Source organism: Vanacampus margaritifer, chromosome 1, assembly GCF_051991255.1.
Source record: "Vanacampus margaritifer isolate UIUO_Vmar chromosome 1, RoL_Vmar_1.0, whole genome shotgun sequence".
Lineage (NCBI taxonomy): Eukaryota > Metazoa > Chordata > Actinopteri > Syngnathiformes > Syngnathidae > Vanacampus > Vanacampus margaritifer.
Window position 1 is genome coordinate 30,232,515 of NC_135432.1, and position 15,247 is coordinate 30,247,761.

A 15,247-nucleotide genomic window follows, 5' to 3' on the forward strand; every position below is an offset into this window, starting at 1 on the left:
ACGATGGCGTTATAAACACGCAGAAAACAGAGAAACGTTATAGAAACTTTGTTGTTGTTAAACTTCTTTGGTCCGCGTTCAGAATGCTTAACCGGCTACCGTGTTGAGTATGGGTGGCTTTTACAATCAGGTAGGGATCACAAACTTTGATTAACAAAAGTCGTGGACAAAAATAACGTTGTTTATTATGAAGTCAAGTTAATCCATTCGTTATAGAAGCTAAGAGCAAAATCTAAATTCTATAGCTTTCTATTAGAGCTGAGACACAGTGATAAAAGCCCCCCAAACAATGAAAGAAAAATAGAACTACATTTATTGGTAAAATAAATCACAAGCCATAAATCAAAACGTTTCTTCTGCATTTTGGACAATTGGTTTAAGTACTTCTCGTTTTTTTTCTTTTCTGTTTTTTTTCCCAGGCAAATGCGTTTAAATTTTCCGTCCACACGAGGGCAGACTTTCTTTGTTATCCATGAAACCAGTTGAGCTACACATTGTTTACTGTAAATAAACTTTTAGTTGTTTATTACCTACCTGCCTTCAGATAGTAGGCAGTTTAGAAAGCAAGGTAACCATTACCAATCAATCAGCCAACAACAGACCAACTTTCTTTCCACTTTAAAATAATGTAAAACATCAATGACTTGACAAGAACTTGACTTATTCAAATGCAGGCAAATGGAAATATTCGGTTGTGGCTTTGTTGTTTTCGCATGTCAGTATGTACAGTATTTGAATTGCAGGTGCTCTCTACTGTGCGTTTAGGAAAATCACTGCAGATCCCCACCTGTCTTCACATATTCCAGTAGCCAACAAACATCAATTGGCAAAATACAGGTGAGCTTGGGACAATTTATTGTCAACTCTTTTTGTATTGACCTGTAGTAATTTTGCTGGGCTGGGAATATATGCCTATTGTTTTTGTGCAATATTCTCACAGAGAATAGAGCCATTCACTTTCTGGATGCGCCATACCAGAGTGGTTTTCAAGTGATAAAGAAATCATTTGAACTTCGTCTTAAGCAGATCTTGTGATTTTTTGTTGCTGTGATAAGATGTGAAGTGGCCACTTTATAGCATACAGAAGAGGCGGGGTGTTTTAATAAGTTTGCATGATATTAAGTGTTTTATGTGTTTTTCCATGGCACATGCTCAGTGTAGTTTAGGCCCCGAGCTATATTTTGTTTTGCTTTTCTGCTAAATGGACAGTATTATGGCTTGACTGTCTAAGTGGCACCAAAACCACTCCGATAGCATTTATATTTATTTATTTATTTTTAAAGAAAACACAAACCTATTTGATATGTGGCTCATTTCATTTGGTGGTTGTGTAGTACTTTCAAGTAGCAGTCAGGATATAATTTGTTTGATGTGATTGTTAATCTGAAGCTTTTTAAATGTGAAGGTAAATTTCTGTCTTCATGTTATGCAAATAAATGTTACACAATATGACACAATACACAATATTAAATATGTGCTTAACTGTTTTAAGATACGATCCAACATGGTTGTGAATGAATAGATACTGTAACTGTAGTCCAACATTTACTTTGCAAGAGAAAAAAATCATTTTTGTTTCTTCTTCAGGCACATGGTGATGTTTGAAGTAAGCAGGTCACCAATAACTGTTTTCACACTATTTCACTGTGACCATGCCATGGAAGATTCTGTATTCGCTGAAAAAGGTAAGAAGCCAATGCTACTGGATGATGGAAAATGTATTTTCTTTGAGAGCTTAGTTTTAGTTTATAACATTCTGCCAAGGCAACAGAGTGGGGGATGCGGTCAGCATGTCTGTCCCACTATAAGGCTCGACATTCAGGTCACTGTGTTTGCATGTTATCCTTATGCTTTTCTCCGGATTCGCTGGTTTCCTCCCACGTTCCAAAAACATGGACATGGACATGCGTGTTAGGCTGGGATAGACTTACAGCACATCTGTGAACCAGAAAAGGATAAGTGGTAGAAAATACATAGAGAAATGGATGAAAGAATGAAATAAAAACAAAACAAACAAAAAAAAATCTTTTTGTAAAGCAGGACACAGATTCACCTACAGTGTATACACATACACACAGTACAGCACTATGTAACTTGAATGGGTCTGAAATGTGGATATAAATAAATTATGTCGTAGACCATTACCAGATTTCCACCTACATCACCAGTCTTCAATTTTATGAGATCAGGGTAATTCCGATGAAAACTGATCACATTAGCAGCGGCACTGTCACCGTACAGTATGTCATACATTATGGTGAGTTGAGTTGGATCATCTTAGTTTGACTTAAATTGGCACACCAGTCCAGTGTGAAAGGGGATTTGTATTTCTTTCTACTACATAGGGGCTTTTGTAAGTCATAGTCACCAATTCTGAAAGCTTTTGGAATATTTCCATGCATGTGAAGTTTAGCTGGGAACTTTTGGGACATTTTCTATAAAAATAATTAGTGAGAATTAGTTTGTTTGTTTTTTAATATGTCATAGTTTGTAAACACTATATTTAATTGTAAAACAAAAATATTAATATTTAATTGAATAAACACAGCACTTTGAACTTGTTGACCCTTTGCCACATTTCAGGCTTCAAACATAAAGGACACAAATTTTGATTTGATTTGATTTATTATTTTTTTTTTACAAATTAACACCAAGTGTGACACAATTTGAAATGTATGCGACATTATTCACCTCCTTTCCTCTCAGTGCAGTCTCAAATTTTGGAAGAAGTCTGCAAAAGACCTGAGACTGGGATGGAAGTTTCCCTTCTAAAAGGCAGTGATAGATAAATCAAAATCTACAATAGCTATGCAAAACTGATGGAGACATAACCGAAGACACTTGCAGCAATTGCCGCAAAAGGTGGTTCTACAAAATATTAACTCAAGTGGGGCTAAATATTTTCACGTTCTACTTCTCAGCTTTTTATTTGTTAAACAAAAGTCTAAAATTTCTCATAATTTCGCTCCACTTCATCTTTGTGTCCCACTTGGTGTTGATTATTCACCAAAACATCCCATTTTATATCTTTGTTTGAAGCCTAAAATGTGGCAAAAGTTAAAAAAGTTCAAGGGGCCAAATACTTTCACAAGGCACTGTATTTCCTACAATTACACCTCCCCCCAACAGCATATTAGTTCCAAGTCATAGACCAACCAGGGTTATTATAGTTTTGGAATTTGTCATTTTAGTTGGATTTTATTTCGTTTTGACTTTTGGTTTTTAAAATTTAGTTAGTTTTAATTAGTTTTCAAGGTGGTTCTGTTTGTTTTTATTAGTTTTAGTTATTTCATAAATGCTTAGTTTTAGTTTAGTTTTAGTTAGTTTCAGTATTAGTTTTAGTTGTTTAAAAAAAATGTGTACTACGTTTCGCAATATTTAAAAAACACCATGCTTTTCTATTGGCTGTTGCTAGATGACATCACTTTTGTGTGTCACACTTTCAAACGTCCTTATTGCGGTTAATATCAAAATAAATCTACTTAAAATCACATTTAAAATCATCCCCAAAGGCTCATGCATTAAATTTATTACCAAAGACTAAAACGAAGGACATTTTTGCTATAATTATAGTTAGTTTTAGTTAGATTTGTAAAATGTAGTTTGTTTGTTTTCGTTTTTTTAAAAGCATTTTCATTTTGTTTTTTTGTTAACAAAATTGTTTTTTTTAAATTTTAGTTTTAGTTTTTTTGGTTAGTTTTTGTTAACTAAAAAAAACTTGAGACTAACCTTCAAATTAATTCATTTTTTCAGGTTACTCTTATCAATTCTAAATTATTCCCATGGAAAGATTCTGCTTTTGAACTCCCTGCTACAGTTACAGTTAGTTAATGAATAGCATAGCTCCAACTGCATGGTATCCACGTGAATGGGACCCAAGCCACGCTACCAATGAAAAATAATGGAAAAGTGGCATCTCGGAGGAATAGGTGCATTGATTGGATGTATAATGTAAGGTCTGACTGGCACCTGCATCTGAACAGCTGTGATTTCTCTCTGATTAGACTTCAAATTGCAATTATTTTCTGTATCAATAGCACACGTTAATGAGACCATTTTTTTTGCCAGGAACCCAATCGACATGCACTGTTCAAGGTTTAGTATGAAAATCTGTGCTTGTTTCTCCAGAAGGCTGAGTTGATCACGGTGCAGGGCAACAGCTGCGCTACAAATCAGAGCCCATTTACTGGTGACAGAGTCATTAAAGCCTGCTCATCTCATAAAACACAATGCACATGGTCAAATACCACTCACTCCATTCACACTCGTAACTCAGTCTACTGGGCACACACTCACAGATCCCATTACCATTGCACACAATCCCTCACAAAGTTAAACTGAGCATGCAAACTAGAATGGGTTTAAGGATGATAATAATGGTAATGTCACAGAGGTAAAGATGTATATTTGCTGCATAACAGCAGTGATATACAGTGTCACACTGTGTGTAATTATTGCTTTGTGATGCATTTACGCAAAACACATATGCAATATACTGCCCCTGTATGCAAGTATATAGAGGGTGTCCGATTCTTTTCCATACATAGGAAAAAACTTTTCTTTTTTTTTAAATGAAACACACATATACAGTATAATATACTCTACTTGACTACCATTGTTTTGAAAATGCATTTCAAAGCGTGTCTTTCACTGCTAAAAACACATATTAGCACAGCTGGAGTTTTGCTTGTAATCGTGTTGGTGATGGGTTCCTTGAGAGGATTTATGCTTGGTATCTTCTCCTCATACACCTTGGCCTTCAAATGCCCCCCAAATATAAAAACAAGTGGAAGGAGATCTGTGTATCTGTGAGGCCACTCACAATATCCAATCCAAATATCTGGAAACGGCTGATCTAACCATTGGCCCATAAATACCACGGTGAGGTGGAAGTTGAACTACCTTGTTGAAAGTAAACTGGGAAATGTTTGTCCTTGTTTAGCATTAATGGGAAATCTCTTCTTGCAACATATTAAGATCCATTTTGGCATTAAGATTTCCATTAAAAAAAAAAGGTCCAATAATTCTGTCACCCCATTTCCCGGTCCACACAATCAGTTTACTTGCAACTTGCTGCTGATTAACCTCATTGTATTTTTTCTGTTAAATTTGATTGCAACCCCAACAGACTATCTATCTATCTATCTATCTATCTATCTATCTATCTATCTATCTATCTATCTATCTATCTATCTATCTATCTATCTATCTATCTATCTATCTATCTATCTATCTATCGAGATCTATCTATCTGTGGCTGCAGTCCCATGTGAAGTCAGCAGATGTCATTGTTTCAAAGAATTTAGTTACTCAGGTTTTTTCCCCAAAGTGTAACAGTATTATATTGTACAGCACTATATATTCAAATAGTTGCATTAATGTGTGTGCTTTACTTTGAAGGCAGATAGGTACCTTTAAACGTAACCCAAAAAAATAATAGCTGTGGTTTTGGGGGTGGGAGAGGAGCTTGGTGTTGTCAGTAAAATTGTAATCTTTTTCCATATCTGAACAACATTTTTGCTGAACTGATTTCCAGCCCGCACACGATTAAGTTTCAAATGAATTCCCATTACCTGCTCTCGGCCGTCATCTACTCCTCGCTGCTAATTTCTAGTTATTAGCCGCACAGTGTTTCCACTCATGTGTGCTGCACCTTGTTGACTTTAGCCTCATTAGAAGGCCAAATGAATATGACAAGTTGTGACATTAGACCACAGCTGGAACGAATGTGCCAGCCACTCACTCTCCAGCATAGATAATTTTTCTCGCCTCGCTTTCCACTCACACATTGATTCGATGCTCACTTATTTTACGGCTAAGGGTTTGATTTGTTTGCGGCAATATTGGAAATGTAGATGGGTATGTGTTTTGAATTGGATTGCACGCTTTGATGCTGAGATAGATTGTAAACTGTGATTTTATTAAATCCTTCATTAGGATTCATCAGCAAGATTGAATCAGAGAAAGGTCACTGTGCAGATGCGCCCCCACCTTTTTGCTCCATCTCCCCTTATGTATACCCTCCTCCCATAGCTCCCTTGTTTACCCCCACCCCCTGCTTCCACTTCCACGCTACAGCAGAGTGGACTGCATGGCTCTCAAACATCATTTCTCCCTCATGCTCTCTTGAGCTCTCTCTTCCCTTGGCGGCCCTTGCCTGAAACACATTTGCGATGAAATCGGGGAGAAATGATCATCATGGGCCTGCGAGAGAAACACAAGGTGAAAGTGACATTAGCGTCCCCCAACAACCACCTCCTCACAGTCACAGAGGCTGGCGCCAGTGGGACGCTGGTGCCACAAATCATTTGTATACTCTCATTTCTGCAAGCGGCCCGTGATGTTGCTTACTGCTTAGCGAGCAGATGACTTTCCGAAAGAGGAGAGAATTGGAAGAGATGGGGAGACGAGGAAACAGAAGGGGGGCTGATGAGCGTGAGGATGAGGGGAGGTGTGGCAATTTGCCGGCGTGAGGAGTTGGATCTGAAATTGAGGGGGAAAATGTGTGCACCATATGTCAAGTTCTACAAAAGAGACAGTCAATGTGTGCCTATACTGTGAGTGCATTGGCACATCTCACTTTCAGAATGGAGCGTTTTGTGTTTGTTATTAAATAACCTTGGCCATTGTCTACACCACTGCTATTATCATTGCACCCCCCACCCCCACCCACCCCCAACACAAGGAAATTGGAAATGTGGTGCACATATTGTCAGCCGCAGTTTGGTCATCTTTGTCTCCCTTGCATGTACAAGCACATGCACCCTTCCCCCATCCCTGCCCAGTGTGAAACATCATGATCCTTCTGGTACACTGAATATATTCTTCATGCAGGCTGAGCATTGGTCCATGCAGGTGAACATGTGACACAGTATGAAAAGATTGTTATTTCACCTCCACACACACACACACACCTGAATCACCATGCTCATAAAACAGCCATAATCATACCTATAACTGCATGCAGGCATACATGCACACATACAGAAACACCACATGCATCCACCCCCATGTGCATTTAGATGCACACACATTTTCACATGAACATAAATATATGCGCATACACAGACAAATGCATACAAACATACTGTGCTTTTCCATACAAATGTACTTTGATCCCACTGTAAACACACCCTCGCACACATAAACATGTACAAGGTTGGTTTTGAGTAAATATAGAGCAGACACACTTTGGCACAGTGACCTGCAGAGGAACCCACACACTTTGCCTGCTAGTTCCACAGGGCTTTGTGTTTTCAGGAAATCCATGAAGTATTCATGGTCCAGTCACAGGGTTCTGTAAAGCATGCAGGATATTAGAAATCGCTACACAGCGTGGATGTGTAAGTGCATTGCAAGCAGCAGCAGCTCAGTGGCACACTTGAAGTGTTAAGCAATACATGCTGAATTTTGCTGAACATATTTCCTGAAATCCTTTTGTTCTATTTACGTTACTATTTTTAGTTCCTTGTATCTGTAGGCTAGACTGGGGTTAAATGTGTGCATGTGTGTTCCTGTTTTGTTGGCATTTGTGTGTGGGGGTCGGTTCCTTTTCATGCTCGGCTGCCTTTGAGAAATAAGTCCTTTTTTCGTCATTATCTGAATGCCGTCTGAGAGTTGACTGTCTTGAGCACACGTACACACGCACGGACACACAAAGCTGAATGTGACCCACATTTATTAGATCTAGCCCTGCAGGGCCTCCAGGGAGTTCCACGGGTGGGGTGTCCCATCAGGGTACATCACGGCTGGCGCTTGATTCGGAGATTTGTAACCTATGAACTTATGAACTGTGGAGTTTCCATCCTTAAGTTGACTGGATTGATCGCAACCGCCAGGTTAAACCTTTCTTTTCCAGTTGTGATGGATTTTACTGCCGCTGAGTTGAAGAGATTTACTCATTCACTGCCGTTGACGGCTATAGACGTCAAAATTTCATTTGAACTATTCATATTTGTGTTTTTTATTTATTCAAATTTTTTTCACTTTTGTTAACAAGTGTATGAAAACAACGAAAAAATTTTTTATTGTACATTTAGAACGATATAAAATTTGTGATTAATCGTGATTTAACTATTGAAGTCATGCCATTAATTACAATTAAAAAATGTAATCGCCTGACTGAAAAAAAAAAGTCTAGGTTTTCATACTCTTGTTAACAAAAGTGGAAAAATGTTAAACTAATAGAAATAGTTGAAATGAATTTTTGACGTTTATAGGCGTCAATGGCAGTGAATGCGTTAATAAGGGACGGAAGTGATGTGATGGATAGCCTATACAGGGCCACAGCAATATGAGATGATACTAATCTTGCCATACTGGGAACATTCTGCTTATTGAAGCTATTTTTGTTTACATTAAATGATGAATATTAGACAAAAGATTAAGAGTTCATATTTATTTCCAGGCACTTACATCTGGCTCTGATACACAACATATTTGTAGTAAACATTTTGGCGAAGAAGCGATTGGAACAGACTTAAAAAAAATAGATTAAAGTCAGTAAGACTTTATATTTCGTTGCAAATCATTCGCTTGCACTTGCACTAGAGTCTAGGTATGTCTAGGCCTCATCAAGTATTGGATTCAAGTATTAAAAATAAGTACAACTAATCCAATCTTCTCAGATCTTTCTTAATAATCATTCAGAACATTAAATGAATAGTTTTTCAGAAGGTGAGTGGTGACCTGGTCCTCTCGCTCCTCTCCCTTGTACTTTGCACACTCCTCAGCATGTCTAGTTGAGGAATGTCATCTGATTTCTTGACCATAGCAATTTTCTCTCTGCATTCAATACAAGTTGGGGTGCCCCTGTGCTCAACAAAAAAACTTTCAGTCTTCTATTTTATGTATTTTTTTTTTTTGTAATTGGCTGTTTTTATCACCAAAATTTCTCTTTTGGGGCTGGGTGACAGGATCTTTTTCTTCCACTTGGTGTCACTTCAGAATTATGTTTTGCTTAAAGCTGTCATGACTCTGTTAGCCCAAAAGTGATTAAAACCTTCTACTTCCTGTCCCGAATGAACTCATTTGTTGTTTCGACAGTGTGCTATATGTGTAATTAATTTGCTGCATGATGGAGAATCAATCATTTTGGTTGCATATTTCATTGAATTGGCAAACATTTTTTGGTAGATTTTGGAGTTCAGCTGTCTTTGTTTATTACATCATTAATGAAGCCTGTCCCAGAAAAAGCCATCCTGAGTTTGGCGGTCTCCAAACTATGTAAAGGTTAAACTAGGTCTCATCCATACATTTAACTTTGCCCTAGATATTTTTAGGTTTGTCTCTGTACACTTTTTGGAAAATTCCAGCCTGGATTTCCTATTCTTTTTGCTTATTATGTTTAGTTAGCATCTTCTGGTGTAGACGCTTTCATTTTATCCATGAAGTCCTCTGCAAACAGTAACTTGTGGTAACACTCCTGCCTGCTCAACGTTGTTGCTGATGTCACAAACAGTCATTTTAGACTTCCTATACAGCTCTCAAAATATTTCTGTTGTCAAATGCTTTCCTTCATCTACCCATTTAAAATCTGGCACATAGTGTGCACCAGTTTTTTTTTTTTTCAGGGCTTCCCAAATGGTTTGTACTGGACAAGCCCAATGTTTATGAAATGTCTCAGATTTTCTTTCTTCTCTCTTTTTAAATTGCAGCTTGTATTCAAAAACTGATAGGATTCAAAGTTCAAACGGAATTGTATCAGATCCAGATATAAATACCAAGCATTAAAAACTGAAATGGTGATCTCTTACCTCATACAGTATTCATCTCCAAAAAGTCCAATGTTTTTTTGTCTACAGAAAAATAAAACAATACAAAACTTGTTAGCGCTTGCATGAGTTTGTGGACCCAAATGCAGGAACTCAAAAACGACGCATTTGTTTTCTAAAATAACCGAAAACAAACAAGTTACTTGGGTTCTCTAAACACAAAATTAACAGAAGTAAAAAATAAAAAATAAAATAAGAAGATATAAAGTACTGTAAAATAATCACTCGAAAGGTGTGACTAGATTCAACCTGATTAGGATAATGGACCGACCAGGACAGACAGAAACCAGAAAACTTAAATACATGGCTCAGGGAGCTGATTGTTAAACACAACTGACCGGGTTGACAAGTACAATGCCTGTTCAGATATTTGTGGAATAGCTGTAAGTATCCTATAGGGCTATTATTCATAGTGTGATGTTTGAGTGGAATTTTGTGCAGCTGGCAAGGGATCTGCATGAAAAGCAGTCTGCAGCCCAGGCAAGGAATTACAGTATACAACACTATACAGTATATTTCAGAAAATAACTACAGTGCAAAATCATATTGCGTACAACAAGGTGCATAATATAACTCGTGTCATTACTAAGAAAAACAACAATTTATTACTTGTGCGTCACACAGATGTTTTGTCTGGCAACAGAGCACCCCTTGTGCCAAACTGCAAACTTTTCATTCATGGTAGAGTATAGGCACTTTCATAGCTTAGCATAGTCTTCCTTTATCTGAACAGGTGGGCAAAGTTTTGTGTTGTAACTCATGAACGGGGATGACTTTGAATGCACGGAGGGTGTGATTTTAGTAGACAGACCGAGTTCTTTTGCTGTTGTGCCCAGGGTTCAACCTTCATGAATAATTCTGCAGTGCTGCTTTTCACTGCTGTCGTAGTTGTTGTTGTCGGCTGTGGTATCACTTCTGTCTGAGCGAGGTGGCGGGGACAGAGGACTCCTTACACTTCAGTCCCTTTTGCACTTCCTTTCATTCAGAGGCACAGGAAGCAGCAGGAAGAGAAAGAGAAGGGAAGTCGTGTCTGTCTGTCTGGCATAAAGGCCTGTTTGTGCCCTTGCACTGGTTTGTAGCGAGAAGAAGACAGCAAAGCAGGGAGCAACCAAACTCTATTGCACCGCAGAAAAGACCTTTTAACCTTCCATTTACTATGTGCAAAGTTAAAGCAACACACAAATGCTGACAAAGGCACACTAATGACATGATTTACACTCTGAACATTTGATTCAACATGCACACAAAAATACATAGTATATCACTAGTATTGGGCCAAAATCGTCACTTTTCAGGAGACCCCAGAAACGATGTTTGTTCAACCATTAACATTATATCGTCAAAGAGATCAAGTCAATTGCAACACTTTAGAATGGTCAATTATTTGTAGTGAATAAATAAATACATAAATAAATAACACCCACAAGTGTTGACTGACCAATAGTATATAGGTTTGTGGAAAAAACAACACTTTTTTTTTGCCAATTTGTGACGTGAGGTTTTTCAGCCCAGCACCAGCTAAATAAATGCATTATTGTAGTTGCTGTTGAATTATTGCGTGCAAAAGGTCTGCATCATCAGTTAATTAGATGGGTTTAAAATGTGTCCAAAATTCTCCATCAAAATACACGATAGATAGTTAACCTTGATTCTTAGTATAAAATTTCAGGACAAAAGCGGCTTTTGTCGCACAACATTTTGGTCAGTTCTGTTCTTCCACCTTTTTTGAACATTTTAGGTGGAGGCCTTTCTTTATTCTAGAATGACTGTACTTCATTCAGTGTGCACAAAACAAGGTCTTTGAATGAGTGGCGTGTAGAAGAACCTGTGATCCCTGACCTCGATTTTATCAAATATTATTGGGAAGAAGTAGAACAGAAATGATGAGCCAGGCCCTCAGTATAAGTACTTTTTTTTTGTGGCCTCAAAAATGTATCCAAACTTACCTTTTTGGTGGTTGATGGAAGGATAATAGCGCCCAGCTGGTCGCATTCATGAGCCATAATGTCAGGGTTTCCTTTTTTTCCATCTCTGTTATTATTATGCCAAGCTCAGGCTTCATCACTTTTTTTTCATGACGGTCGCTATGTCAGATTAGCAGACATGGTGTCATTAAATTGCTCTGTGTCTTGGACCGAGCAAATTGCCACACTACGGGTCTGACACCAACCAGACCCTGCACAGCAAAATTGCTGTTAGATTAACACTCAGTGTAAGAGCCATTTCTGTTAACTTGTTTATGTGTTGAACCTCCCACCACTTGGGGGAGCAGTGGTGCCCATTTGCCTTGGCCTGAGACTACTTAATCAGTGGGATGATGAGTCTCAGGTGTAACCAGTGGGAGAAGAAAAACAGTTTTAGACCGTGGTCGGTGGCGTGGTGGGGATGATCGTGTTGTGTCTGGTCATTATGGACTCATGTCCTCTGTCCATGTGGAAACAAAATTGAAACGAAATTGTGAAGTCGAAACTGGAGTGAGTCTGCGTCATTGAACCAGGCGTCAAAACAACAACCCACAGGTAACCATGGTGACCCGTTTTGACTGGCATGAGGGTCACTACACTCAGAATGTTAAATCTCCACACCAATGAGTGTAAATCTGACACTTTTCAAAGTGTTACTTTTTTCACACTTAACAAGTGGTACTCCAACACTGTATAGTGTTAAAAACTACATTGGTAAACACTGAGTAGTGTTGAAAGTACGCTACACTAGCAAAATTGGAAAAGTTGATCCTTCACCGTAAATGAGGATGTAGTCAATTTAACACTCAAGGCCGTGCTATTCAGGTTACACCCAACATCCTCCCCAACACTCAAGAAAATTTACTGACACTGTAACTTTTTATCCTAACAGTGTTAAAATAACACTGCTTACTGCATATTTGATCGAACACTGGAAATTTAACTGACCGATTTGCTGTGTGCCCGATCATGGTGTGCTTCCACCAAGTGCACGGTCCGACGGCACATAGTTCTTTGGGGAGGTGGGGAAAAAAGAAAGGCAGCATGGAAAAATTTTGTGGGCTTAACCAGAGCTTGGATCCGTAGGAACAACGGGTGCATGCTTCTACTATTTTCAATTCTGTCTGGCTTGTGACTCTGAAGTGGAAATGGACCATTACAGCCAACTTTTGTTCATATTATGTAATCTTGATCAAATTGTCCATTTTGTTACTTATATTTTTCTTGACTTAATCAATGTCCCTCACTTAGATTCACCGCACCGCTCTGCCTCCCTCCTCACATCCACTTGCTCCCCTCTTCTCCTGAACAATCATCCTCTCCCTCACTGCCACCCCAGTTCTTCCCATCATCTCTATCTTCTCCATCTTTCTGTGCACTTTGCCTTGCATCCTCTGCTATTTCCCATAACTCTGTTTTACACTCAACCCCCATTCCACCCTCCCCCTCCATTCTCTTCGTCAATTTCCCCGGTGGACTCTTACAGTAAACTGCATTGCGTAATTTATATGCAGACCTTCTTTTTCAAATGGATGTGGTGGAGGACAGAGGGATAGTAGAAAGATAGCACAAAGGGGAAGGGCTTGGATTGAATCCATTATCACAAGTATTGAAAAGACTCAGTGGCACAAAGACTACTCTGACCTGGTCCAAGGTTTTCAGCTGAAGAGATAGTAACATATTACCTGGAATTCTTCTCCAAACAATACTAGTTAAAATTATAATTATTAACACTCACCGCATATAGTAATTTTCAGGACACCCAAAGACACTTTGCAAGTGTACAAGTATTTTCAGTTGTTAAAAGTCGAGTTGCACAGTCAGGTAGTGTGTGGGATTAGGTTATGGAGGGATTTGTAGGTCATGATAGGATTTTGGTGTGGATTCTCTAAAATGCTGGGGTAATGTTAAAACTGAAATGAATTGTCCACTCACTACTTTTATTGAAATACTCTAAATGGAGCTGTGTGTATGTTTGTGTGAGTCTCTAACATGGCCCCTCTTAAGGACTTGCATGCAGCAATAACTAAGATAAGGGCAGGAAAAATCCCCTAGAAATAATTTAATGCAAGTAGTGAGTTTGTGATCATTACTGCAAAATTCTCAAAATGGCCACATTCCATGTAACATTTAATCATATTTTGAAAGTGAAAGTTGGAAGTTTACTATAGGGGACAATAATCAAGAAGAGAATTAGGAATTTAATTATTGTTTGTATGGGAAATATCCAGACCGTATAAAAGTTGGAAAGCTCCATAGAATATAATTAAAACGTGATGTTATGTGTGATGACGGACCACAGTTTATGTGGAGCCCCCACAAAGCAATAACTGGTTATGAGTGAGAGAGAAAAAAAGAGGCAAATTAGCAGCCAGTAGACAACGAACAAGCACCGTGTTGACCTTGATCTTAGCAAGCTCACCAGAAGGCTTGCTGTTCTGAGAAAGTGGATCGAATAATAGTAAAAAGTATGTGTATAGGCAGTACACCATAACAACACATTCCAGTTTGCCTTCCTTCCATTTTCACTTCAGTTAAACGCAAAAGATAATCAGTCTTCTTTCATGAAGAATACATAAATCAGTGAACAATTACTGTTGCTATGCTGAAATCAGAGTATTTGGACAATTTTAAATAAAAAATGGCTCCAAATGATTACTCGATTATTAAAATAGTTGTTGATTAATTTGATAATCGATTACTTGTCGAATTCCTCTACTGTGACATGTAGTAGATATACGCAGTAGATTACAGCTTTAGTATGTCTAACAAATTGTACATTGGTTTTAATCTCGACTCCATAGGTATGAACATAAATGTGAATGGTTCTTTCTCTTTATGTGCCCTGCAATTAACTGACAAACAGTCCAGATTGATGCCCCTCCACCACCACCCTAAGTCAAAAAGGAATGGACGGAAGTAGTGTGTTCAATTTTCTTCTGCACATTAACATCCATGTCACAGAGTTTTTGTGTGTGCCGTGTTTAAAGTGACACTAATTCATATCCCATGCAATCAGACTGATGAGGTGGCTATAATCGAAAATAGCCGCAGTGTCTTTGTCTTGTAACAGTAAGTTACTAGATGTGTTACTGGAAGTGGATTGAGCATACTATACTTATGTTAAATGTGTGTAAAAAATGATAGCGTTAATTTTCTATTCAGACAAAAAGTGACTTTTTACACTATGACCGCAAAAATGCCTCCTAATGGCATCATTGCATGGACATATTGGACTAATGGTATGGGGTATAATACCATTCTCCTCATGTGGTATGAGTAAGCCAAAGTTCCTGTAAGTCTGCTAAAGTGTGTGTGCATATTTGTGTGTTTGTGTGTGTGTGCATGCTCAACTTCAGCCCACAGTGCTAACCGCAGTTGTCCCAACGTGCCATATGGCAAAATCCTAATCTGGGTCTCATCCTACTGATATCATAGTGATTGACTTCTGTAATTGGATCTCAGTTCATGCTTCTGGTCCCATTTAGGGACACAATGATATGATGTAAA

The 15,247-nt window shown here is 38.3% G+C and overlaps 1 protein-coding gene across 5 annotated transcripts in view; it reads left to right on the top strand.

Moving 5' to 3' along the window:
• Positions 1-65: 65 nt before the first annotated feature.
• The window catches only part of LOC144036399 (myelin transcription factor 1-like), a 102,160-nt gene continuing 86,978 nt past the window's right edge, over positions 66-15,247 (top strand). For all 5 annotated transcript variants that reach the window (XM_077547009.1, XM_077547016.1, XM_077547038.1 and 2 more), the window contains exons 1-3: positions 66-130; positions 766-837; positions 1,588-1,685. In XM_077547009.1, coding sequence (XP_077403135.1) covers positions 1,592-1,685 — 94 coding nt within the window. In that variant the 5' untranslated portion in view covers positions 66-130; positions 766-837; positions 1,588-1,591. The remainder of the gene's footprint in view (positions 131-765; positions 838-1,587; positions 1,686-15,247) is intronic.